Consider the following 27,021-nt stretch of genomic DNA (forward strand, 5'->3'; position numbering starts at 1 on the left):
CATTCTTTTTTCCATCAGTATCAGTCATAACTACAGGATATTATCACTGAAATGTAACAGGAAATGTACAGTTTATTGTCAAATTAGTAATTAGTTATGCTTTTAATGCTGCTTTTTAAAATAATATTGTATTGAATGAGTAGTGTGTGTGAACTTTAGCATTTAATGTGAAAAGATTAGACAAAATTCTGTTGTTTACAAAAATTTATTAATTCAAGTCATACAACACTCCTGATTTATTTTTATTTAACATTTATTGTGGTGAACCTTTCTGGCCCCCATGTGCTTTTATAGTCTAAAATATTTTTTTCACAAGAAAATGATATTCATGAGTCAAAGTTCATCATGATTAAGGCTCTGGATCATCATCATTTACACACAAGCAGTGAGCTTTACAGAAAAGACATGCCAAAAGAGTAAAACAGGGGATGCTGATCTCCGCACTTTAGTCTGATCCGGAGGAGAAAAAAAGCCAGCACAGAGACTGGGCCTGTATAAGTGAAAATGTATGAAGGTGGTGTGCAGCATGGTAGGGCCATTACAGAGCCAGGTGGCCATTTTACACTCCGCAGCCGCAAGCTGCCTCCTGCGTCACAAGGCCTAAGGGAGAACGCAGAGGTAGACACGGTTTTATTTCACACACACTCTCTCTCTCTCTCTCACACACACACACACACACACAGACTCACAGACCACTGTCAGCATCTCCAGTGGGGTCACAGCACCCACCTTCAATGTGTGAAAGCGTAGGCTTGTTTTGTGAACATGTGATGGCAGAACATTCCTTCAGATGTCAATTTGCACTCTCACCCTAGTTTGAGGCACCTCCAAGTCTGTCCCCACCCTGCCCCTGTCTCACCCACTGCTAGCTGTCTGCTCTCCATTAGATCACTAGAGCTATGTCCATCTCGCCGGACCAGAGACTGGTGCTAACAAAGACTCCTCTACAGAGGGCACAGGAGAAGAACGTGACATAAAAACAAGACACAATGACACCACACACATGCACACAGAGGCAGGCATGTAAAGCCAGTCAACTGAACTCGATGAGACTGACGCAAAGGTCTCAAATCTTTAATGAAGTGGTGTTACAGTGAAAACAAAGCGGACGGTGACAGAGTGAATTCACACACACACACACACACACACACACACACACACACACACACACACACAGGGTCATCACCAGGTCATTCTGAGTGTAACTCCACTGCGTTCCAGTTCACTTAGAGACATGAAGTGGCTGCAGAAGGGCTACAACTGCTCAGGGAATCAGGAAAGTCTCTCTGTCTGCCTGTCAGTTTGCCTGTCTGTGTGTTGGAAGCAGGTCCGTGAGGAGGACAGAGAGAGATTGATTTGTGTGATTATAGTACAGTGACAAGAACACACGAAGACCCAGCCCCACAATGTCAGCAGCGGCAGCAGCCTGGAACTCACCGGCAAATCAGCAGACTGCCTCAACCAGTCCCACAAAAAAGCCTCAATCTCATCTCCGGCTTGGACTGCACCAAAGTCTACTGCTTGCAGAATTTCGTGCAAATCTAAGTCTTCAGGGCTGTTGTGAATACAAACACTCGACTCTTAATTTCAGTCCCAAATAGAAGGAAGGTAACATTCAAAGCATTCATTCACCTTTACGCTATTTATTGAAAGATACCATATGCATTGAGACATTGTCTTGGAACATATATGTGCTCATTTACACAATGTTACTTTGGTAATCTATGCTATACTGTGTCCTATAAAATAATATAGAAATAAGTCAAATGAAAGGATCGGTCCAAAAAGGGAATATGAGTCCTGATGTATAAAAGAGAAAAATATTATCAAAATATTAATTTTAATAGCTTTACTTACATAATACATAAATACATGTGTAAAGGACAAGGGCCAACGTATCATTACTTAATACTCAGTCAGAAATCCTCGTGTTGCACAGAGCGGAGGCAACTACAAAAGGGTCCGTCGCCATCCTCTGCCCTTAACTTTCTGTCTGTACCTTTTGCCCAGGACTGCGGCCAGGTATTTCTTCACAGCCATTTGTTTCCGGTAACGGCTGTAACTGTCGGTGAAGACTCCATCCGAGTGTCGCTTGGACAGCGGCTCCGTGTCGTCCATCGCCATGCTGCTGCCGCCACTGTGAGAGACAAGCAGCAGCGTTCTGTGACCTCCGTAGCCGCTCCAGCTGCACAAAAGCCCCCCCGACCCCTGACACACCTAAACCCTGTCCGGTTTTTCCTGCAAAACATCCCGACAGTGTACAGGTTACAGCGGAGGAATGAAGGAGTCAGGCATGACTCCTTTTTTTAAGGATTTACCCTTCTCCCATGGTCTGTGGCAAAGCAATCAGACCTTTCTGGTGTTCTGCAGTGCCCAAAACCGATGGCATCGCACCTCTTGCACCTCCCCTAATGGCCGCTCTGGGGCTGGCTGTTACTAACAGCACGGCATCTGTTTCTCAGGGAGCACAGATCCACAAGACAAGCACAGCTCGGCTCTTACCCGACACGCTTCGCCATCAAAGAGTGCAGGTACTTCCGTGCGGACAGCTGGCCCAGCGCCTTCCTGTAGGCTGTGTTGAACATCCCGTCCGCATGCCGCTCCGCTCTGCCCACGCTGACATATCATGTCACACCACACCCACAAATGTATTAATGATTGCCAATTTTGTGTGGGTTTTATTGTAAGAAAAATACAGAACCGCAATTGATAATAATAAAAGTACATAAATGGTATAATTATTACAGTGTAAAATAATGACTTTAGTAACAATGATGCTACCTTTCCTCTGGTGGGTAGTACAGTGCGTACACATCATCCATGATAGGCTGAGAGCTTCTAACAGCACCCTGGTTCCTGTTGAACGCCACATTCTGTAAAGAGTTCCTGTCTTCTCCATAAACTTCACTCTCCACGCTGAAAGAAGGATGAGACACCAGTCATCCAAAATCGCTCATCCAAAATCTGACAGCATACTGCGCATTATCATGCACACTGATGCATGAGTTGCAAGCAAACAGATTGAATCTTTTATATCTATCATTACGTATGTGAAACCGTAACTTATACATCCCAGTTTCAGAAATTACATATTTTCATTGTCCATATTTTCATTTAAATTTATGGCATTTAGCAGACTCTCTTAACCAGAGTGACTTGCAACCAGGAGTTCCGTGTGTCAGATTTAGTTCTCTCAGAAAAGATAATGCGACCACACGGTTAAATAAACAACCTAGTCACGCATTTCATAAATCCAAGAAGGCATGTAATCAGGTAAATAAACTAGTAAGAATACAATGAATATAATAAATATTACATTTTAGTATATCATTATTACCTCTATATTTATTTAATGAAGCTGTTATTGTAGAGTTAATGTTATTATCTTGTTATTTTAATTGTTTGCATCTGTCTGAGATGGAAAAAAATGTATTTCCCGACACTAGTTTTTTAATGGTGTAATAGTATAGTAGCGTAATGTAGTAGTGCAGTAGTGTAATGATGTAGCGGTGTAGTGATCGAGTAGGGTAAAGATGTACTAGTATAGTAGTGTAATGATGTAGCGGTGTAGTTGTGTGACTGTGTAGAGATGTAGTAGTGCAGTAATGTAGCACCTGATCCCCAGTGGCGAGCAGAAGCTGCAGTGGACCAGCAGCCCGTAGACCAGGAAGGCTGAAGTGGTCTTCATGCTGCGTAAGAAGCCTGCCGAGCACAACACTCCTTACTCAGCAGTTACAATGTCAAATAAATAAAATTACATGTCATCATCATGCATATCGATTTCTCTCAGGATGTGTCTGATTTAAGAACTGGGGGTTATTGTATGATCCTTCTTTCAGCAGTGAAACCCCATGCAGAGTGCAGAGGTGCGGGCAGGTGCACTGCTGATCCTCGCTGGATCATCTAAGTGGTCTGCGAGCCCATCTGAACATCTCCAGAAAGAGACTGTAAGTGGAGCAAAAGTCTCTCAAGTTGGATCCAGTGGTGATTAAGCGTTTTACCTGCAGCCTACAGTCCAGGGTCGGGTGGAGCTTCCTCTTCCTGCGCTCAGTCCTCGTCGTCCGTAGTTCAGCCTCAGGTTGCGCGGAGGTCGGAGCACATTGCAGGAGCGAGCGGCGCTCCGCGGCGCCCGCGTTTTCATACGCGGGACCTGCTGACGTCACCGGCGCACAGCCGCTGGCTCCGCCCCTCCCTCCGTGACCCGAGGAGGCTCCTGGCTCCAACTCTGGCCGCAAGTCTCCATGGCTGGGATTAAAAAGAGGCTCCGGTGGAAGCCATGCGCGGCTGTCAGCATTTGAAGGACATTCATGGACATTCATGAAGGATATTCATGGTACAATGCAAAATACGACACTGCTCAAAGTAAAGATATAGCGGGAAATGCTACTTAATTGCAGCAAACAAATTAGCTGCACTTCTCTGATAGTTCTAGTTCTGAAATAGCTGCTGAATGAATATGTAATATAAGGAATATATAGAATGAATATGTTTGTGAAATGCGGCAGGAAGACGTTTTGGTCATCAACATCACTAAAGGAGAAAATTGTCTGTGGTGAAATCACCTTTGATGTGTTCGCAGGAAGACTGATAAGAATATAATTGTCTCCTGACTCATAAACTGAAATGTTTACAGTGAGTGGGCCAATAAGTGGCTCCAGTCAGCCATCCTTCCATCAACCTATGACCTTTAAAATTGGAATAATAGTCTGGGGAAGCCACCAATGGAGCCACTGTTCCAGAGGGGATTCTGCCACTGCTACCTTTCACTCACCACACACATTTAAAAGGCATTTACTAGAAAAGCCACACCCAGCACTTATAGAGAACTCAGACCGGGCAGGAAATTTAGGCCTCAGACACAATACAAATGAACAAAAATACACATATGTTGCTTGATTCTGCTTGACATGAAAACTGCTTGACACCTCCATCCTCACACACAAAGAAAAATATATGTATGAATGGAAAAGTGGTCAGTCCACCCACCTACCTACCCCTCCTCCAACACACACACTCTCAAATATTTTATGAGCACATTTTGCGAACACTATTTGAAATATGAGCCAGGCATATTACTCCAGACAGGAAAATGAGCCTCATAAAAATGACATGTTCATTAAACACAATTAAATCATATGTACATTTCATATAGTGACACCTTTATTAGTCAGTACAACTGTAGCAGCAAACCATGTCAATATTACACAAGCAAATATAGTCAGTGACACTAAATTATCCCCTGATTCTTACTCTATGTTTTTTATGCATGGTTGTTCAAAATCTAACCTCCCCTAATGAGGTGAAGAATCATCCTTTAACGTTTTTTCTCAATTAAATGCAAAGAGGAAAATTATGCCCATAATGTTTTAAATACATTAGATCATTAACACCTGTCTGTTCCTCATGCTGTGTATTCAGTCTCCGCCCAGTGCTGCATGTGAACACACACACACAGTCTTTTCCACAGAACCCTGCGAACAGCTGTAAACTGTCTCCCCATGGTGTGAGTTTATCAGCAGAATAATTATCACCAGTTGTGACTTCTCAGATAAAGGTCAGCTACAGCTACTAAGAATAATAAAGCTCAGAGTGGTGCACTCAAATAATTAAAATCACTTTCATACGATAACCTATACTGACATCTAGCAGAAGGCTGTTTGTATGTCCAGTTTTAGAGATAACTGTACAACTGATTTAACTGTGTAGGTTTGAATTTACTTTCATTTCAGAAATATCATCTCTGGGGCTATATCATATTGTATGATCATCTATGGCATAGAAGTGAAAATTAAATTGAACCAGAAGCCTATGAACCTATTCACTCATAGCTGTGCATTAAAGTGTATGAAATAAAAAGATGGATACGAAATGGGAAATTAAAATGTACAACTGACATGATATGTCATTAAATGTCCACTAAGTGGTCCCCTTATGCTGTATCTGAAGTCTCTTTCCAAAATTCAGTCTTTGTGCAGATTTACAGCCACTTTTAGCCAGTCACACAATGAGATTTCCCCAGGATGCGCCATTTTGGTGTGTGTAGCTTTAAGTGGGGAGGCTGGGGAGAGCTACGAACCAGGCCACCTTGGTGAACTGGTCTACCAGAACCAGGATGGTGGTCTTGCCCGTTGACAGGGGCAGTCCAAGAAAACATCAACCAGGGCGGGGCAATGGTAGGAGGACGCCTACAACTGTGACATCATCTGAGAGTCTTGGTGGCCCTATTGGATGGAGGATGCAGGGCCAGAGGGCAGGTGTTGATGTCTGTACGATCATATGGGGTGTCACATGGCAGGGGGTCCTGGGTGTGGTTGGTGATGAACTCCTGGAGGAGGGATTACGGCACCGGGGTGAGGATATGGGGAGCCGGGATAATGGGATCAGGGATCATGTTGACAGGACAGGGCATTCGTGCATGGTGGTGGGCGGGGGCCATGCTGTCACAGTGGTGGTCTATGACCACCCCCTGTGGGCTTACGTTTTCATGATAAATGGTCTTTTCTTGTAATGGCCTAGCGGTTAAGGAAGTGGACCTGTAATCACAAGGTTGCTGGCTCAAATCGCCAAAGTACCACTGAGGTGTCATTGAGCAAAGCACCGTCCCCACACGCTGCACCTGTCATTGCTGCCCACTGCTCACTAAGGGTGATGGGTTAAAAGCAGAACACACATTTGGTAGACAAACACAAAGTGGTTGAGCAGGTCCCACAGCATATATGTAACTATAGCCTGGAATGCTGCAACAGAGCATGACAAGATACTCACACTGCATTAGAAAGCCCCTGCAGCCAGTCGCATTAGCTTCGGAGGGTTCATTCAAGCCTTTCGCTATCTGCCTATGCATTGTGAGGACACATTGTTAGGGCAGAATAAAGTGTTGAGGCTGCACACCAAATAAAGAAATGAATATCTGTATATTAAAATTGTCATCGGTTGAGTGAAGATCTCGCAACACTGGCCCTATAAAATTGAGGAAGTATTGCATCCATATCCCTATACGTTCCATTAATTTTTTTATTATGTGCACAAATCATACGCAAAGAATGCAGCATTCGGACCACAGCTGTAAGAACGTACACCAAGTATATTTCCTTTCTTAAGCAGGCCTCATCCAACATGGCATAGGAGTTTTAATACTGGACACCGACTTTGGCCTGCTTCCAGGTGCCCTCATACGTCCGCATGTCCCCTGCAACAAATCATTATAACAGACATGTTTTGGGTTTAGAGTCTCTTAACAATTGCCATTTTTGAAACCCAACACTGACTCTTAATGGCAGTCCCAACAGCTTTTGAAATAATGTTTCAGTGCAAAACAAAACTGTCAAAAAGTATTCTAATATTCAAAGCTTGGTAAAACCCATTGAGTCAAGTGTTGTTGCCTTGTCATATGAGCTTCGCCTGTGACTAATAATGGATCAATTAGGTCTCAAGTGTGTATAAAAAGAAGCCCGGTACACTAGACCTTCACATCAACTGCAACTAGACCTCTGCAAACATGCCTAAGGTTCACCCAAGTTTGATTCTGTCTCAAAATGGCCATGGTCGAATCAGTGCCCAGAAGCCTGCACTAAACAAAAGACAATTGAAAAAACATGTGGCATTTGCCAAGGCCCACAGCCTGCTAAAAGGATGGATGCTGGAAAAGTAGCAGAAGGTGGATTTTCAGATGAATCTTCTGTTGAATTACTCCACAGGAGTAATGGATCTGAGATTCACTCAGAAAACAGTGACGTTTGGTGGCAGAAAAATCATGGTATGGGGTTACATCCAGTATGGGGGTGTGCGAGAGATGTGCAGGGTGGAAAACAACATGCTCCATCACATACTTCCATCTCCACATCAAAGTTCATCAAAGCAAAGAAGATCAAGATGCTCCATGATTGGCCAGCCCAGTAACCGGACATGAACATCATTGAGCATGTGTGGGGTAGGATGGAAGAGGAAGCATGGAAGACGAAACCAAAGAATATTTATGAACTCTGGGAGGCATGCAAGACTGCTTTCTTTGCTATTCCTGATTACTTCATCAATAAATTATATGAATCGTAGCCAAACCGCATGGATGCAGTCCTTCAAGCTCATGGAAGTCATACAAGATATTCAATTTGGATCTCACAGCACCACTACTTACTTTGCTGACATATTTTAGTATTTGCAGTAAATTTGTTCAATTTCTGTACAGGCGACAAACCTTCCTCAAATTCAAATTCAAATTTTATTTGTCACATACACAGTCATACACGGTATGATGTGCAGTGAAATGCTTTTTGCAACTGCTACAGACCACAGTATTGCAAATGTTGCAAGTAAACAATGAACCAATATGCAAATATTGCAAACATATTACAAACATTACACTTTTATGTCTTTAACATAAAATATGTGTAACTGGTAGGGTGAAGGTGTGCAAATGAGTAACAGACAATGTTTAAAGAAAAGAGAATAAGAGCCATAATAATAATAAAAAAGCAGTAAGGTAAAAAGCGCAGAGTGATTTTGTGCAAAGTGATTTTGTGCTGTCCTGTCTTGATCAAATGATAAATATTTTTTCAAAGAAACTAATTCATTTTAATGCATTAAACACCATTTGGTAGGGTTTTAGCTTTTCATGTGAGCTATTTCTAACACCAATTGTCAGGTTATTGTCACAAAGTCAGGTTAACAGCAGGTGATTTTAGTCAACCTTATTGACGTTTTCTTAATATATCTTGGCTTACCTACCTACCTTTTTATTATTGTTAATATTGGCAATAGTGAGTAGTGTTATTGTTGGGTTTCAATATATTTGATGTTAGTCATACAATTATGGTAAATGTCTTGTTTTTAGTTGTTATAATCTGATGAGGAATCATTTATTCAAATTTTTCCCCGAAGATTTGTCACCTTATCGTGGGGTTGTGTGCCTCAGTGACGCTAAGAGCAAAATCAGCAGAAGCTCAGCCTTCAGGTGGGACACACAATTTGGACATGTCTTATTTGCCTGACAGTAACATGACAAAAACCAGAGCACCCCCACCCCACCACACCCATTTCCCAGCTCTGTCTCCACCATGTGCCCCCTTCACATTTCTGTCCTGGTCCTCTGTAATTACGTTTAACGCAGACACCGTTTAACAAAGGAACTGCTGCGCCCTCTGGTGGAAGACAGTGTACACGCCTGAGGCAGGTGACATGATGGTGGCCTAGCGGGTGGAAGCGGACCCGTAATCGAAAACTTGTAGGTTCGAATCCCGATCCGCCAAGGTGCCGCTGAGCAAAGCACCGTCCCCACACACTGCTCCCCGGGCGCCTGTCATGGGTGCCCACTGCCCACCAAGGGTGACGTTTAAAAGCAGAGGACACATTTCACTGGGTGCACTGGGTGGTGCTGTGTGACGTGACAATTTTTCAATGTTTTAGCGCTCTAACATTTAACATTGAATTATTGTATTCAGCAACGACTGCTGTGACTGTCTTTATAAATATATGTCACATTTATTCTTTCTGTTTAGATTATGAACTTGTAAATACATTTCATTTGCTCAACCTTTAGGTCTGTATAAATGAGTTTGTCGCCTGCAGCGTACCAGTGGCTGTGTTTGTAGAAATAAGTTTGTACATTTGGGTAAAACGATTTGCTTCCAGTTGTTTTCAGCTATATTCTCATGTAATAGCTGCACCCGGCATTGTGAAGACATGTCAAGCTGCAGCAGAAGACCACGCCGCTGCCACTAGAGGGTTTCGTGTCGTGGGTGTCATGTTGTTTTGTGTGACGGTACATTGATACAAAAAAAAAAAAACAAACAAACAAAAGAACGTGGGCTTCACGTGACTGACGCGCGCTCCCGCGCTCGCTCGGGAGCGCGCACCGCGGTCCCACAGCGCTACGGCCACCATGCAGGCGGCGAGAATCGTGCAAGTGAGCGTCCAGGACGTGCGCTTCCCCACGTCGCGGGAGCAGCACGGCTCGGATGCGATGGTAAAGGGCTCGGGGGCCGCGGGCAGGGTTTTGTGCGCCGGGTCCGAGTTTCTGATCTCCTGTCCCACCTGCAGCACACAGACCCGGACTACTCCGTGGCGTATGTCGTCATCGACACGGACTCCGACCTACGTGGATTCGGGCTTACCTTTACCGTGGGGAAGGGGACAGAGATTGGTACCTTTACCTTTTTTAAAAAAATTTTGTGCCAAGTTTGTTGCAGCTGGAGTAGCTGGTTATGCACGTGACTTCCGTGAAGGAATCGGGTTACAGTTCCTGAGTGATTTCGCTGTGTGTCCTTGTGTGCAGTTGTGTGTGCAGTCCAAGCCCTCTCTGCCCTGGTGGTGGGGAAGACCTTGCAGGAGATCGTGAGTGATTTTCGCGGATTCTACCGCCTGCTGACCAGCGATGGCCAGATGAGATGGGTGAGTTCTCAAGATGGAACTGTGACCGTCACAGTGTGTGTGTAATGTGTGTGTGTGTTATGCGTGTTAGGTGGGACCAGAGAAAGGTGTCATCCAGCTGGCCACTGCAGCAGTGCTGAATGCAGTCTGGGACATGTGGGCAAGGGCAGAGGGCAAGGTGAGGTCAGGCCAGGTCAGCGGGGATTTACTGATGATGGACGGTGGTGTGTGATATGACTGTTTGTCTTCTGCTCCACTGCAGCCAGTCTGGAAGCTTCTAGTAGACATGGTAAGCCCACTTACCATGAATATTCATTTGATATATTGATATATGTACTGTGCAAAAGTTTTAGGTTGTATTGAAGTCTTCCTAACAGTAACTCTGAAATAGTTGAGGGAGGGACTATCTAAAAGTGTAAAACACAAATAATAATGATGAAAAGCTGAAAGTGTGAATAATGCTTATGTTGTAGAGATGTGCCAGAAGAACTGGTGGCTGGCTCCCAATGTTAGCAGAGTTCAGTTCTGGGGTGTAGACCACAGTATTACACCAAATATTCACAACAGAGGAATAAAGAAAGTGACAGTGGAAACCTTTCCTTATTCAGACGAGACCTAATCCAGAAGGAACTACCTCCACCTGTTTGTTCATCACAGCATACCCCGTCGGCTGTATTAACAGTAGGACTAACAACAGTCCACATGTAAAACAAATGAACAGCAAACAAAAAAAGGCCATGTTCCACGTATGTCAGCACCCAACTCTGTAAACCAACAAATTGTCTCCTACCAGCAAACATTTACAGATTGAGAACGATATTGTATGTCTGCTCAGGAACCAATAGGAGAGCAGAGTCTGTTTCTCTACACACATCATGTCATCGTTTCATGAACAGAAGGGAATTATGGTATTGGAGCAATGTAACTTACATACAGAGTGGTTTTGTTTTCTTTGGCTTGTATTGGTGCCTAAGACTTTTGCACAGTGCTGTATGAACTGCTGTCAGTCGGCTCGGACATGACTGGATTCCTTGCTGATTATGTGTTGAAGGATCCAAAGCAACTGATCTCATGCATCGACTTCAGGTACATCACTGATGCCCTCACAGAAAAGGAGGCCTTGGGTAAGTATCATTGTGTGTGCATGTGTGTGTGTGTGTTTGCTTGTTTTTCCAGAACTCGTCATTATTTTCCTTTGTCTCACAGAAATCTTGCTGGAGGCTCAGGAAGGAAAAAAGAAGCGAGGTCCTCACTTTTCTGTTCTGTCATTCAAAATGCACATCTAAAATATATACAGAAATTCAAATATACTCAAATATTTGAAAGATAAATGTTAAATACACACTGACACACTCTTTGACCATGAGTGTGGTGCTTGGTCTGCAGAGGAGCAGATGCTGAGGGAGGGATATCCAGCCTACACAACTTCCTGTGCCTGGCTGGGCTACTCCGACCAGCAGCTCCAGGAGGTTAGAGTTGGACACTATCTCTCTCTTTCTCTCTCTCGCTCACACACACACACACACACACACACACACACACACACACACACACCTGGGATGTAATGAACATTATGAAACATGAAGCAGCAGTGTGTGTGTGTGTGTGTGTGTGCAGCTGTGCTCTGAAGCACTGGCTGAAGGCTGGACCAAGTTTAAAGTGAAGGTGGGTGCAGACCTACAGGATGACATCCGCAGATGCCGCTTGATTCGCCAGATGATTGGACCCAACAACATGCTGGTAAATCTGAATAAAAAGATTGTCTGCCTGAGAACATTACCATGACCAAACTAGCAAAGTTCTAGGAACAAGCAGGTGATGTCTTTCAGGTGCCCCAGTAAGGCTGATTAAAAAAAAAAAAAAAAAAGAAAGAAAATTGAGATTTTATCTGAGTGATATTGCAAATTGATTTAAATCAGAGCTTCTCAAATAGTGGGGCACGCCCCACCCCCCCAGACAACATGCTTTTTTTGACCTGAGAAAAAGTTCGCAGTGAGTTCTGTATTCGACAGACATTAATACAACTGCATTTTCTCTTACTCATTAAACAAAACAGTATGTCTGTGAACTTACATACTGTTTTTTTAGTTGCTGCAGCCAATAAATTGTGAAAATGCTGAATAATTCAGCCGTTCTTCCACTTTTGGATTGAGTCCAATGAAATTTTTTACTTTGCATCACCTTAATGAAGTAAAAAGACATCGAGTACTGCAATGTAAAATAACTTCTTATGGAATAACTTCAGATGATAGATGCCAACCAGAGGTGGGACGTCGGTGAGGCTGTGGAATGGGTGACCAGACTGTCTGAGTTCAGACCACTGTGGATCGAGGAGCCTACCTCACCTGATGATATCCTTGGCCACGCTGCCATCTCCAAGGTCAATGTATCTCTGTGGTGTTTGCATGGATGCTCTAACCCAATCTATAAAAAACGAATAAGAAATGAATCTATAAATAATTTGGCGTATGACAATATAGACCCCTGGTGTTGGATAAGTGTCCTGTTTGCCAAATAATTTTTTCTTTTTCAGTTTCTGAAAAAATTTTGCCCATGTAATCAATTGCCATGTAATGCACAACAAATATATATTATATTATACATATTATTATATTTTTAATAGATTTGTGAGGTGCTGCAAAACATACACATGTAGTGGGCCTGTGTATGGTTGTATTTTTTAATCAGTCAAGATTCCCCCCCAATCTTTCATTGGAGAGATCTTAACATGGTTGTGCACCAACGCTTCCCATCCAACCTGATGGAGCTTGAGAGGTGCTGCAAAGAGGAATGGGCCAAACTGGCCATTAAAAAAGACTTGAGCGTGTAATTCCTGCCAATTGTAATTGAGCAAAGGCTGTGAATACTTATATACATGTGATTTCTCTCTCTTTTTTGTTCTTATGTTCATTATGTGTAAAAATCATTTATGGAATATCCATTATGGAATAAGGCTGTAACATAACAAAATGTGGAAAAGGTGATGTGCTGTGAATACTTTCTGGATGTATTGTAGCTTTGATGACAACAAAGTTTACTTTGACATCATCATCACAGCACTCGTCTGTCTGTGTGTTTCAGGCTCTGGCACCACTGCATATTGGCGTGGCCACAGGAGAACAAGTGAGTTTCCTCTCAGCAGACCTTTTCCACCAGGTTCTGTTCACATCTTATCTTGATGCACATCTGTTTCTGCTGCAGTGCCAGAACCGGGTAATGTTTAAGCAGTTTCTCCAGGCATCTGCACTTCAGTTTGTTCAGATTGACAGCTGCCGAGTCGGGAGCATTAATGAAAACCTTGCCATTCTACTCATGGCTTGCAAGTTCAAGGGTGAGACACTAGCCTTATTTTGACTACACGAATAAACGTGTGTACATGTGGATAACCTTTGTTCTGTTGTATAGTCCCCGTGTGTCCCCATGCCGGAGGTGTTGGACTGTGTGAGCTTGTTCAGCACCTGATTTTGTTTGATTACATCTGTGTGTCTGCTAGCCTTGACAACAGGTCAGTGGCGAATCCAGTCCATGGTGTGGACAGTACAGCCCATGGCCTGTGTTATGAGCTGCGTTTCTGTTGCAGGATGTGTGAATATGTCAATCACCTCCATGAGCACTTTAAGAGTCCTACTGTGATAAGAAATGCCCACTACATGCCCCCTCAGGTGAGTCACCTGGACCAAAGAAACCCAAAAAGCATGTATAGGATTAAACTATTTAACTAATTTGCATACAGATTCAAATAAAATTTTGTTATTTTATTTGATGTTGGTCCATTTGAAGAGCCCACTAGCTTCAGCAGTTATGTCCCTCTGATAAATTTCATGCTTGAACACTATTGGTCAAATGTTTGGACTCAACTGCTCTGTTGTGGTCATGGAGACTAAGAAGGCCATTTTGAAGAATCCAATGCAAGAAACATATTTTCTTGTAGTGGGAGGAAGTTAAGTATGTTTCAAAGACCCATCAGGTCTGCTCTGTTCACTATTATCATCAAAAGCCACTTCATGAGATGCTCATTAACATGAGTGAATAATATAATGACTGAAGTGTTCAGCATAAACCTTCAGGACTATGAAAACAGCCTTAAATGGGATTTTGACTGGTTATGTTGTGTATAAAATATTAGCTTATGATTATTTTTTTTTTGTCCCAACTTTTCCAGAATTGGAGTTGTACTATGTAGTACAGTACTTTAAATGATTGGTGTGTTTTGACTGAATCCACAGCAGGGGAATTTACAATCTTGTCTTATCTTAAATCATCTGGGTGACAGTTCACAGAAAGAGAGAAAATCACTATTTTTCCTGTTTCAATCAGGACCCTGGATACTCAACAGAGATGCTTGAGGATTCAGTAGAGAAACACCAGTTTCCTCAAGGGGAGGTGTGGAAGAAGATACCACAGTAAACAGAAACATGTCGAAGTACTTTTGGACTAACACTTTAAATCATTGTAAGGTTTGTGGTTTAATAGGTTCATTTAAAACAGAATCAGGGGTTATTCATTTATTCAATTTTCTTTTTAATTCACACTTTCTTATTAAAACACATTTCTTATTAAAAACAATGTTACTAACAAGTAAATAAATTAAGCAATCCCCAAACCTTGACTAATTATTTTATTGAAAAATCATTAAAACAAATAAAAAGTGTAAATATTTACAAAGTCACATAAAACTAAAGCACAGCATTAAATCTGCATTATCAACATTCTTTTTGTATTAAACCGCCATCTGCATTTTTATGGCAGGATAAGGGTCATAATCACAGATCTCAAAATCTTCAGCACGAAAATCATCAATGCGGTCCACAGCCCGACAGATCTTCAGTTTAGGGAAGGGCCTGGGTTCTCTTTTCAGCTGGCAAAAAAAAAATAAAAATCCACATGAAGTTTCCAGCCTGTGGAAACTGTTATTGAACTTTGTCTCCTGTGTGCTACAAATAGTTACCCACAAATAACACACATTTGTGGATTGTTTTTCCGACAGATCCACAAAATGACAGGAAGCAGTCCACTTGAATAAAATGTTCCATATTTTTGTGGATATGATTTTACAAAAAAACATTTATGGATACAGAAATACAAAACATTTATATCTGTCTTCTGTTCAATAAAAAAAGCTACCTACCTGTTCTCTCAGAGGCTCAATATGATTGGTGTAAATGTGGGCATCTCCTAGAGTATGTACAAAATCACCAGGCTACAGGAAAGAACACAAAATTAATACCACTGCAAAAAAAAAAAAAAAAAAGAAGAAGAAGAAAACAGAACTGAAGCACCTTGAGCCCAGTGATGTGGGCTATCATGTAGGTGAGCAGGGCATAGCTGGCAATGTTGAAGGGGACACCCAAACCCATGTCACCAGAGCGTTGGTAAAGCTGGCATGACAGTTCGCCCTCAGAAACATAAAACTGGCACAGGGCGTGGCATGGGGGCAGCGCCATTAATGGGAGGTCTGGGAAAAGGCAGAAGGAATCACAGACCTCATCCACTCCAGCAGACTTTATAATCAGTTCTATACACTTATACACACTGTGTCCTGTTACAAGAGCATGTTGTTGCTAAAATGTACCAGGAAGAAATTGAGCAGTTTTACTCCTAACGCAGATGATCACTGCTGGCCTTGTGTGGATGGAATTTGGTATTAATTTGACAGATTTCCATTTGGCCCAGGCAGCAGATACCTGCAGTGGTGTTTTTGCCTGCCCTCCACATACCTGTGATCATGTACATAGCTCTTGTTTTGCACATTCTGTATGTAATTCCAGTCATTTTTAAATCCGTATCCGCAACCTGTCCGCAGACATTGTGGGTAGGGTTACCTTTGGGGTTCCAAGCACACATGATGATCCTGCGGTCCTCTGGGTTCTTCTTAATGGCATCAATGACCAGCTGCAGCTGGTCAACACCCTGGCATGTATAATCTGTAAAAAAAATATTAAAAAAAAAATAATCCTCCCCCTACTCACGATGAGGGACAACACTGCGAAGTGTGACTGACCTGCGTGCATGTCAGTGTAAGTGGCCCCAAAGTGTCTCCACTGGAAGCCATACACTGGACCCAAGTCACCCTCCTCTCGCTCTGTAAAGCCACTCTGATCCAGAAACGTCCGGGAACCATTTGCATCCCAGATCTTGACACCCCGTTCTGAAAGCTCCTTCGCATTCGTGGAGCCCTGGAGTAAAACAAACATGTTTCAAGCCTTCCCATTGAAAAGACTTACTGCTGCTGTGGATTATAATGCATAACTGGAAATGCCCGGAACGGTGTAAACATCTTATTTAAACAGTTTCGCGGGCTTAACACGTGGGCGTGGTTAACCTGCTTCGACGCTGTGTTTCTATTGGTTGAGCGTTATTATTCAAGGCTGCTTGGTGCCGAGAAAAAGCGCCAATCAAAAAACGAGGAGATTCAGTTCGGTCTGTGAAGGCCCAGCTCACGGAAAACTCATCTATGCAGTAAAAACAAGGAACAAAACGCAACTAAGGATTATAACGCGTAATATACCTAAATTATGTAATGGGTATTTCAACTCAACGCTATTTTATATCGAAAAGGTCAAATAGAAATGTAATAGGAGTTACCATGGAATATATAGTACTAATTTACTGAACGAACCCAAAACCGCTGGCAGTTCTTACGGTACCAACCTTGATGAACCAGAGAAGCTCCTCTAAAATGCCCTTCCAGAACACTCGTTTGGTGGTCAGCAGCGGGAACTGGTCTGAGTAGAAATAAAGGCGCTGCGTAAATGACAAGGTCATCGCTGCGTAAAAAGACAGGTCGCGGCAGAATCACCTCGGAGGCTGTAGCGCGCCTGTAGGCCGAACAGGGAGAGGACCCCGGTTCCGGTCCGGTCACTCTTACGGACGCCGCTCTGCAAAACGAACCGGACCTGTGACAAATAGCCGCGTTCATCGCTGAAGAACCCGAAGCAGCCGTTCTTCGCCGCCGCGTCCGACTCGGCGGCGCTCCCTGCACACACGTCCGTGGTAGCGGGCATTTTCTCGCAGAAATGATACCCAGCGCCCCGATGGAGGAATTCAGCTACTCCCGCCAATTTTCACAGCCAATCAGAAGACCGCGGCCAGTCACGTGCTTTAGACACGTGCTACAACACAAAGTTGTTTTGCTGTTAACAAAAGTTCAATAGCTCACTTTACAGGCTTCATGAAACTGCCAAAAAGTGCTTTAAAATGAATGAGTGCGGCCAGAACCCCGTTACGCTATGATGGATTCATGTTGAAACTGGCCTGGGTGACGTAACTAAACTGATCCGAGTCACTTGTGTCAGTATTGTCAAATCGACAGCTGTGAGTCAGCTGAAGTGTTTGAATGAATAACTTTCAACGCAGTAAAACCTGACCTAGCCACCCACTTCAATTTAAATTCAAATTACACGGAATGATATGCAGTGGAATGTTTGTGCGACTGCTATTGTTATTAATATTACAGATATTGCAAATTTACAAGTACTACACAAGTTAGTGAGAGATCTAGAAAAATTGGGTAAATAATGGAATTCACACCATAAATGATCTTTATAAAGAAGGCATTTTTAAATAATTCACAAAGTTAACCCAAAAAAAATAATTTTCAGGAAAAGGGAGATTTCTGGAAATATATACAGATTAGATACTGTATAACTAGAATATTTCAATAAGATCAACAAGGTAATCCAATAGTTGATTATTTTCAAAACACAACTAATATTGTGGCTGGTAGTAGCATAGTGGGTAACACACTCGCCTATGAACCAGAAGAAGACCCATGTTCGAATCCCACTTACTACCATTGTGTCCCTGAGCAAGACACTTAAACCTCCCCAGGGGGACTGTCCCTGTAACTACTGATTGTAAGTCACTCTGATAAATGCTGTACATGTAAATATTAATCATAAGGCATCTACATTCTACAATAACTCATGAGACAACATGAGAATAGTCTGGCAAAGAGATCTCAATTGTGAAATAGATGAAGACACAAGGGTAAAGATCTTGAGTGATAATGGCAAATACATTAAGTAAGTCTAGAGTAAATTTATTCAATATAAATTTCTACATTGATACTATTGGACCCCATGTAGGCTTTTCAAGATTGGATTGATAAATAGCAATAAATGTTGGAAATGTAAAAAGAAGGTGGGCATGCTTTTGCATTTGATATGGGAATGTACTATGGTCAGCCCCTTCTGGCAAAGTATAGTAGGGTTCATGGAGACATGGGTGGGGGAGATCCGGCCAATGTCCCCACATTTATGCCTTCTGGGGGATAGGACAGAAACACCAACACTGTCAAAGGATACATATTCAGTCCTGATGCTCGGAACAACTTCAGCTGCAAGAATTATATTGAGACACTGGAAATCAACTATGAGCCCAACACTACAAGAATGGAGAACTTTAATGAGTGAGGCAAGAGTGAGACATGAGTGACCAGACTAAGGGACACAAACTCAGAGCCCCCAGGAAAGTGGGACCACTTTATGACACATCTGACTTCTAACTGACAAACCTGATAAATGTAAACTGAGGATTGCGTGCTCTCATTCGTGCGTGCTCTCTTATTTGGACCAGGGACACTCTAGGGTTATGGTTATGTAATTGTATTGTATGACCTTCCTTTTTGTTATATTTTGTTATATTTTCGCCCTTTCTGGGCAAAAACTCCCCTCAGCAAAACCTCTCAATTCAAATTGGCTCACTACTGTTAACACCTACAACGTCTGCAAAAAGCCTTGGAGTTTGGATTGATGACAAACTGAGTCTGAACCATCATTTTGCTGCGATCTCCAGATCCTGCAGGTTCACTCTCTACAACATTCGCAAGATTAGGCCTTTTCTCTCACAACAGGCTACGCAGCTCCTCATCCAGGGAATGGTCATCTCTAAATTCAAATATTGTAACTTCCTACTGGCTAGAGCTTCTGCAGTCACCATAAAATCACTCCAGACGGTCCAAAATTTGGCAGCCCGCCTCATCTTCAATCAGCCAAAACACACCCATGTAACCCCTCTTCTCACCTCTCTCCACTGGCTCCCAGTAGCTGCTCGCATTGAGTTTAAATCCTTGATGCTTACCTATAGGGCTGTAAATGGAAGTGCACCCTCTTATATCAACACACTACTAGCTAGCTACACTCCTGCACGCCCTCTCAGATCTGCAAATTAAATGAGACTGAAGATTCCCTCTTCACAGGGTCTCCGAACCCAATCGACAACTTGCTCCATTCGACTAGCCAAGACTACTACCACCTTTAAGAAGCAGATGAAAACCCACTTGTTTAAAACGTATTTCAAATGAGTCTAACACTAACACACACACAAAAAAAAAATAATAATAATTTGTCCAGCACTTAACAATTTCCTAGCATGTTATATTCCTGACAAGTTAGGCCTTATCAGTGCTCTTAGTTTTGTAACTCATTTTGTAAGCCCAAATGCATGATTTATGGTAATTTTAGACCAACACGATATTGTGGGTCTAATAATTATTTTTATAATAGTAATAGTAATATGTCAGGTCTTATAATTAGCCTTTAATTTATATTATTCCAGATGGTGTTCCGGATCACCACCAAAAGTTAATCAGCTTATCACAGTCCTAATACCCATGCTGCCCAAAAATTTTTGAGTTATTTTGCACACAGACAGACAGACAAAAAATCTAAATGCATGAATTATTGGGCTGTACTTTTATTGTTTTTTTATCAGACATTGTGGATGTGGGTGTATATATTTTGAATGTGAAATAATGGCAGTGTATGAGGGGCTGTTTAGGAAATATTTCAGACTTTTGTTACACAAACACATACACATTCACATATGAAACTGACAAGCATGCATTTATACTACTGAAAACTCGCACACACATATGAAATGCTCACACAGATACAGGTGAAAAGGACACACACACACACATATAAAACGCTCAAACAGATACAGGCTTTTCTCTCTCTTTTTCTGCCTTTCCTCTCTCTTTTCACTTTGGTTTCATTGGTACATTTTTTTCACATACTATTCATGTGTAACTGCAATAATAATTCACTGGTGTTAATAAATTAGAAACTTTTCATATTTTAACCTCTATTGTGCCATTCCCCTTTCTGCCAGGTAACATCAGGTTGGAGTGGTTTTTAATACAGTGCTTTTGTGTGTAGAGACATAGTCTTTTATTCCATTCTACACAGTTTTACACAGGTGAAAAGGACACACATATATGAAACGCTCAAACAGATACAGGTGAAAAGGACACACAAACATATGGAAAGCTCACACAGTTACAGGTGAAATGAACTCTTATGTAACAAACAAAAATTAAACTTAAACTGTGTGTTAAACGGCCATATAAAGTGAAATGTGTCCCCTGCCCCCAGGGAGCAGTGTGTGGGGGCGGCAACCTTCTGATTACGGGGCCACTTCCTTAACCGCTAGGTCACCACTGCCCCATATAGCATCTGTGAAGCTTTTCACATATTTGTGTAAGTGAAAACATTTCGGAAGACGGTTCTATGGTTTCCTGTGTGGCGACCAGATTCATATCGGTAATTAGATTTTGAGCATGCACAGTCCAACCGGGTAGCAACACCGCTCTCCCTTCTCTTTCATCGCAGTGTATCAGTGAAGAACTATATTATGTATTAATTGGCACAAAACTCCCAGGAATGAGTAAAAAACAAATGAAAAAGATTTGAATATTCATAGTAGGCGCGCTGTGGCTTAACACATTATATGGGCTTTTTCACCAGTATCTGTGTGAGTGTTTCATGTGTGTATGCATCCATTTCACCAGTATCTGTGTGAGTGTTTCATATGTGTGTGTGCATCCATTTCACCAGTATCTGTGTGAGCATTTCATTTGTGTGAGCAATTCATGTGTGTGTGTAGGGCTGCAACAACGAATCGATTGAATTGATAAAAATCGATTACTAAAGGAGTTGGCAACGAATTTCCTAATCGACTCGTTATGTCGCGCGACACGGAGACGTTTGATTATTAAAAAAAAAAAACTTTATTTAAGCGCGGAGCGGAGTGAACACACTCGGTCTCTCTCGCGCACAGATGCTAGCAGAGTTTGGCGCCTCATAGACAGCGCGGAGCAAAAAAAAAAAAAAAAAACAAGCGGAGGTAGAGGACAGAAACATGGCGGAGGCAGAGAAATCTGCGCGAAAATATGCAAAAGCAACATGGCACGGCACGGGAGCACCACGGCAATGATCCTGCACCTGAAACGCAAACATGTTGGAGTGTTTGAGGAGGAAGAAGGGAGTTCAGCAGCAGGTCACTACAGAATCCTACTTTTGTTCCGTTTTGAAGTGAGGAACGTAATGTCCCTGGTGCTGGTGTTTAACTCGCCGCGGAGGAGAACTAGACGGGGACTTACAGCGCCACCTACAGGTGTGGAGGGGGGCTGAAACAGCGTTCGAACTGTTCTCTGCGTCTCCGCCTATTGTGTCCCTGAGCAAGACACTTAACCCTAAGTTGCTCCAGGGGGACTGTCCCTGTAACTACTGATTGTAAGTCGCTCTGGATAAGGGCGTTTGATAAATGCTGTAAATGTAAATGTTTACCCGTCATCCAGCTTGACAAGCATGACAAGTTAGCATTAGCACATTAATAACAGTAGTAAAGCAGGGGTGCTATAGTTACTTTGCATTAAAAGACTAAAGACATGTTTTTATTCACTAGACTTTTTTGGACCATTCATTTTTCAATCTGTTGTCATGTATAGCTACACTGCAAAAAAGCTTTTCTTACCTAGTAATTATGTCTCGTTTCCAGTCCAAATATCTAAAAAATCTTAAATCAAGATTACTAGACAAGAAAAATGGCATGGGAAAATTTAGTGTGCTTAAAACTTCTGTTTGAGATAATATATCATTAAGATTAGTTTTCTTACCCCATTGGCAGATAATTTTGCTTGTTTTAAACAATCACTTAATTTTAAGATGTTTTATCAGAAAAGAAGACATCATTTCTTATGCTATTTCATGTGTCTAGTAAATGTATCTTGATTTAAGATTTTTTAGAGATTTGGACTGAAATCAGGACAAAACTACTAAGTTAGAAAAGCATTTTTTGCAGTATGTGTGTGTGTCAGTGTGAGAGTTTGTGAGTGTGTGAGTGTGTGCGCGTCTGCGGGTGTGTGCATCTGCAGTGTGGTGTAGAGAACAAGTTCTGACATTCAAACAAATCCTGTTAAATTTTCTGATTTGAATTGTTCTTTATTTTTTTATAAATTATTTATTGTTCTGGCAGCTCAGGTGGCACTTTATTTAAAAAAAAAAAAGTCTATATTTGGCAGATGTAAAGCATACATGTGTATGTTTTTTGTGTTAGTCAATTTTTATTTTATTTTTATTATTATTATAACAGCTCAAGGAGCAACATGTTTGTGCACTTTCTAAAGACTTTGTTTTTAAATAAAGGGTTGGAAATGAATGCTTTTCATTTTTTTTTATTTATCCGATTCTACGATTAATCAAAAAATAATAAATCGACAGATTAATCGATTATTAAATAATCGTTAGTTGCAGCCTTATGTGTGTGTATGTCCTTTTCACCTATATCTGTGTGAGTGTTTCATATGTGTGTGTGTGAGTTTTCAGTAGTATAAATGCATGGTTGTCAGTTTCATACATGTGTGTGTACGTGTTTCACATGCATTTGTGTAACAAAAGTCAGAAATTTTTCCTAAACGGCCCCTCATAGTATCCCCCTTCCTCTCATATGAACGAATAAGGTGTATTTGACCGGTGGATTTTCTCATTACTGTCATTCAGGGAGCACTATCCCAATCGTGTGAATTATTAATTCTGATTCGGTCACGTTTCCAAAAAAAAACAGACCGTGGCATCCACAGATTCGGGACGGATCTCTAAGAATCAGATTTGTGGCAACATTTTGAAACGAAACTTTCCTAATATTAAATGAAAATGTAAAATAAGAGATTGCAATTTTGACAACATGTGATTTTGCTTAAATCTTGCTCTTTTTTATTTTGACTCATTGGCCAGCAGGTATTTGAGTGACAGCTTCATTCCCCGGAACTAGTGATGGGAAGTTCGACTCTCATGGCATCCATAGCCTTATAATATTTTAGCCTTGCTTGTCAAATATGAATGCTTTGTGTGATTATATATGTATGTATATGATGATCATGATATATCATATATACTTCTGCCTAGTCAAAAGTGTCATTTTAGATATCCCATTGACTTGAATGGAAAGACTATTTTAAGATATCTACAATTTAATTGTGACTATCTGAAATGTGAATTCCAAATATCTTTCATTGCAAAAGTCAAATTGTAGATATCTTTAATATCATTTAATTCCAGTTAAAGATATTTCTAATCAAACACATCTAAATGATATTTTATTTTTACATTTGGATGTCACAAAGTTATATATTACTTGTCATATCTTTGATATCTAGAATTTGACTTGTGACTAGTCAAATATCTCTTCTAATAACTCCAAAGACATTATAGATATCCTGTGAAGAAATGTACAGATGCTGTTTTACTATACACGGCTGAAGTCGACTATCCGTAATTGTATTTTAGATATCTAAAATTACATTTTGACTAGTAAAAATTACAATGTGACCAGACAAAATTAGATAAGATAACCGCAATTGAATTCTGAGTAGAGCACATTCTCATGTGCTCTTTCAAGTTCATGGCACATTCTCAGTATTTTATCAATGACGCCATGGCCACTTTCAGCTCTGGGTTCGAGCACTTGATTCTCGGATATCTGTAATGATGTCACAGATTTCATTGCGTGGTATTTCTGGCTAGTCACTTTAGACATCTAAAACTACCTCACTGTACCATTTTAGCATTTATTAAATAGACGGAATTCACATTTCAGATATCTGCAATGTGCTTTTGACTGGTCAAAAGTCTAATTGTAAACATTTACAATTGAGTTTTGACTACTAATATCTTGCATTGAGCCATCCAAATATATATGTAAGATATAATTTAGATGTGTTTAATTAGATATATCTTTAACTGGAATTATGACTAGTCAAAATTCTATTATAGATATCTACAATTAGACTTTTGATTAGTCACAATTCAATTAAAGATATCTGGAATTTACATTTTGGATAGTCAAAATTGAATTGTACATCGTTTTTTCTTAAGATTTGTAAAGTAGACTGAACATCACTGTTGTCTGGTACTGGAATCTTAAAGTTATTAGCTGCTTTGATTTGATTTGAAATAATTTTATTGTTGAGCTTTACTGTCTGTTTTTAAACTGCAAACATCATGGCACCATTTATGCTTCACAAACAAAGAGGCAAAAGGAACGAATATCTTTTCTTTTTGATTTGCACTCACCAAATGTCTGAAGTCAGCCACAAAGCCTCCATTCATGCTTTCAGTCATGTTCAGGGCTTTAGTGTTTGTTCCTAAAATATTAAACCTCCTATATCTACACACACATAGAGACAGACAAAGAAGAGAGTGGGTAAGGGATGGTGCAGGGGTATCTGCAGGGTGACACCATGCTGATGTTTGGACATAAACTTACCCTTTAAACTGAGGTGCTTCCCTGAAATACACACATATCACATACACTGAATTATTCAACACAAAAGCAAATACACCACTCGGGTGCAGGATACATATATATATATACATAAAGATGAGGAGAAGGTAAAGGATGTTATATAACGACAGTTATATAACGACAGCTTCAAACGACAGCTCAAGACCTTCCTCTTTAAAGAATATTTAGATTAAATTGTAATTTTCTTGTTGTCGAACTTTGTGTACAGAATCTACAACAGAGTGAATAAAATAGATGTATTCATAGTTGGGGTCCTAGTGAACCGGAATTGATCTCTTCATCGATGGTAACTTGAAAGCACGTTGTAAGTCGCTCTGGATAAGGGCATCTGCCAAATGCCGTAAATGTAAATGTAAATGTAAATGTAAATATAATGGGCAAGCATAAATACCCTGATTATTCCCACCTGTTCTTCATCACAGGTAAGTGGTGGTAATCACGGGTGCTTAGCGGGGTAATGACTTCTGATCGGTGATTGGTTAGTTTAGCGGTAATGGGTCTGTCCACTCCTCTTTATAACCAGCCGGTCCCTTTAGTCCTGCGTTTGGTCTCCCTCACACAACCAGAGTTCGTTGCTGCACTGCATGCTGTCCTTAACGGCAATTGACAGTGAACCCCACAGAAGGACTGGAACTCAACTCTCCCCTCTAGGCTCAATACAGCTCAGCCACGCCGGTTCGAAGCCTGGGCAAGACAAGAGCGATCTTTGGCTCTCGCCGAGGGCCTCGCGGAAGATCCCACAACCCGGCTTCTAGAAGAGAGGCGTGGCACTTCACGCAAGGACATTTCAGTTCTTTCATTTTGTTTTTTGAGTTCAAATAAAATACACATTGTTATTTCTTCAACCTGCGTCCTCCATTTTTCACCTGAGCTAGAGGGGAATGTGACACTAGCCTACTAGCACCACCTGATTTTTTGCATTTGAATTTAATTGCATTTCAATGTTTTAGGAGTACAGAATTAATTTACGCTATTTAAAGCTAGTTTTAATTTAATATTGTTGATATACACATTTAAATGAGTTAAAAAGAAATATGTTAGCACACACACAAGGAAGTAAATAAGTGGCTTTGACTTTATGTTACTGGCTGTAGCCCAATTCAAGGTGGGAAACAGCAGACTTTATTATCCAAAAAAAAGGGAGTGCAGAATTATTAAGCAAGTTGTATTTTTGAGGAATAATTTTATTATTGAACAACAACCATGTTCTCAATGAACCCCAAAAATATCAAAGCTGAATGTTTTTGGAAGAAGTTTTTAGTTTGTTTTTATTTTTAGCTATTTTAGGGGGATATCTGTGTGTGCATGTGACTATTACTGTGCATAATTATTAGGCAACTTAACAAAAAACAAATATATACCCATTTCAATTATTTATTTTTACCAGTGAAACCAATATAACATCTCCACATTCACAAATATACCTTTCTGACATTCAAAAACAAATCAGCGGCCAATATAGCCACCTTTCTTTGCAAGGACACTCAAAAGCCTGCCATCCATGGATTCTGTCGGTGTTTTGATCTGTTCACCATCAACATTGCGTGCAGCAGCAACCACAGCCTCCCAGACACTGTTCAGAGAGGTGTACTGTTTCCCTCCTTGTAAATCTCACATTTGATGATGGACCACAGGTTCTCAATGGGGTTCAGATCATGTGAACAAGGAGGCCATGTCATTAGTTTTTCTTCTTTTATACCCTTTCTTGCCAGCCACGCTGTGGAGTACTTGGACGCGTGTGATGGAGCATTGTCCTGCATGAAAATCATGTTTTTCTTGAAGGATGCAGACTTCTTCCTGTACCACTGCTTGAAGAAGATGTCTTCCAGAAACTGGCAGTAGGACTGGGAGTTGAGCTTGACTCCATCCTCAACCCGAAAAGGCCCCACAAGCTCATCTTTGATGATACCAGCCCAAACCAGTACTCCACCTCCACCTTGCTGGCGTCTGAGTCGGACTGGAGCTCTCTGCCCTTTACCAATCCAGCCACGGGCCCATCCATCTGGCCCATCAAGACTCACTCTCCTTTCATCAGTCCATAAAACCTTAGAAAAATCAGTCTTGAGATAT

At 41.3% G+C, this 27,021-nt stretch overlaps 3 protein-coding genes across 7 annotated transcripts; 1 reads left to right on the plus strand and 2 right to left on the minus strand.

Annotated features, from left to right (window-relative positions):
* Positions 1–235: 235 nt before the first annotated feature.
* On the minus strand, positions 236–4,101 carry adcyap1a (adenylate cyclase activating polypeptide 1a). 3 transcript variants are annotated; one of them, XM_028967769.1, is made up of 7 exons: positions 4,002–4,101; positions 3,615–3,702; positions 2,782–2,916; positions 2,503–2,616; positions 2,000–2,137; positions 1,438–1,555; positions 236–600 (listed from the first exon to the last, which is right to left on the minus strand). In XM_028967769.1, exons 2-7 carry the CDS (start codon positions 3,686–3,688, stop codon positions 592–594), a joined length of 588 nt encoding a protein of 195 aa, XP_028823602.1. In that variant the 5' UTR covers positions 3,689–3,702; positions 4,002–4,101; the 3' UTR covers positions 236–591. The 3 variants fall into 3 exon arrangements, with proteins under 3 accessions (XP_028823602.1, XP_028823601.1, XP_028823600.1); XM_028967768.1 differs by having other exon boundaries at positions 236–1,310; XM_028967767.1 differs by having other exon boundaries at positions 236–1,555.
* A 5,703-nt stretch (positions 4,102–9,804) lies between these two features.
* enosf1 (enolase superfamily member 1) lies at positions 9,805–15,494 on the plus strand. 2 transcript variants are annotated; one of them, XM_028969532.1, is made up of 15 exons: positions 9,805–9,961; positions 10,036–10,138; positions 10,271–10,386; positions 10,457–10,543; positions 10,628–10,654; positions 11,417–11,489; positions 11,572–11,610; positions 11,752–11,834; positions 11,983–12,105; positions 12,611–12,745; positions 13,447–13,488; positions 13,567–13,696; positions 13,771–13,870; positions 13,946–14,027; positions 14,683–15,494. In XM_028969532.1, exons 1-15 carry the CDS (start codon positions 9,878–9,880, stop codon positions 14,770–14,772), a joined length of 1,314 nt encoding a protein of 437 aa, XP_028825365.1. In that variant the 5' UTR covers positions 9,805–9,877; the 3' UTR covers positions 14,773–15,494. The 2 variants fall into 2 exon arrangements, with proteins under 2 accessions (XP_028825365.1, XP_028825366.1); XM_028969533.1 differs by lacking the exons at positions 9,805–9,961; positions 10,036–10,138; positions 10,271–10,386; positions 10,457–10,543; positions 10,628–10,654 and adding an exon at positions 10,915–11,046.
* On the minus strand, positions 14,971–25,120 carry tyms (thymidylate synthetase). Of its 2 annotated transcripts, XM_028969535.1 has the most exons (8): positions 24,720–25,120; positions 17,165–17,243; positions 17,017–17,090; positions 16,367–16,541; positions 16,188–16,289; positions 15,645–15,820; positions 15,494–15,565; positions 14,971–15,223 (listed from the first exon to the last, which is right to left on the minus strand). In XM_028969535.1, the coding sequence occupies exons 1-8, from the start codon at positions 24,765–24,767 to the stop codon at positions 15,086–15,088; spliced, it is 864 nt and encodes a 287-aa protein (XP_028825368.1). In that variant the 5' UTR covers positions 24,768–25,120; the 3' UTR covers positions 14,971–15,085. The 2 variants fall into 2 exon arrangements, with proteins under 2 accessions (XP_028825368.1, XP_028825367.1); XM_028969534.1 differs by lacking the exon at positions 24,720–25,120 and having other exon boundaries at positions 17,165–19,102.
* Positions 25,121–27,021: the final 1,901 nt, after the last annotated feature.

The sequence above is a fragment of the Denticeps clupeoides genome, chromosome 2, assembly GCF_900700375.1.
Source record: "Denticeps clupeoides chromosome 2, fDenClu1.1, whole genome shotgun sequence".
In the NCBI taxonomy this organism is placed as follows: Eukaryota; Metazoa; Chordata; class Actinopteri; order Clupeiformes; family Denticipitidae; genus Denticeps; species Denticeps clupeoides.

Coding starts and splice junctions, on each gene's coding strand:
- adcyap1a (XM_028967767.1), bottom strand. CDS start 3,688: ATGAAGACCACTTCAGCCTTCCTGGTCTACGGGCTGCTGGTCCACTGC. Junction 2,917..3,614: donor TGCTCGCCACTGGGGATCAG/GTGCTACATTAC, acceptor TCCTTCTTTCAG/CGTGGAGAGTGAAGTTTATG. Junction 2,617..2,781: donor TACTACCCACCAGAGGAAAG/GTAGCATCATTG, acceptor ATGATATGTCAG/CGTGGGCAGAGCGGAGCGGC.
- enosf1 (XM_028969532.1), top strand. CDS start 9,878: ATGCAGGCGGCGAGAATCGTGCAAGTGAGCGTCCAGGACGTGCGCTTC. Junction 11,490..11,571: donor CACAGAAAAGGAGGCCTTGG/GTAAGTATCATT, acceptor TTTGTCTCACAG/AAATCTTGCTGGAGGCTCAG. Junction 12,746..13,446: donor GCCACGCTGCCATCTCCAAG/GTCAATGTATCT, acceptor TGTGTGTTTCAG/GCTCTGGCACCACTGCATAT.
- tyms (XM_028969534.1), bottom strand. CDS start 17,369: ATGCCCGCTACCACGGACGTGTGTGCAGGGAGCGCCGCCGAGTCGGAC. Junction 16,542..17,016: donor AGCTTCTCTGGTTCATCAAG/GTTGGTACCGTA, acceptor GTTTTACTCCAG/GGCTCCACGAATGCGAAGGA. Junction 15,224..15,493: donor TTGAGCCTCTGAGAGAACAG/GTAGGTAGCTTT, acceptor TTTTTTTGCCAG/CTGAAAAGAGAACCCAGGCC.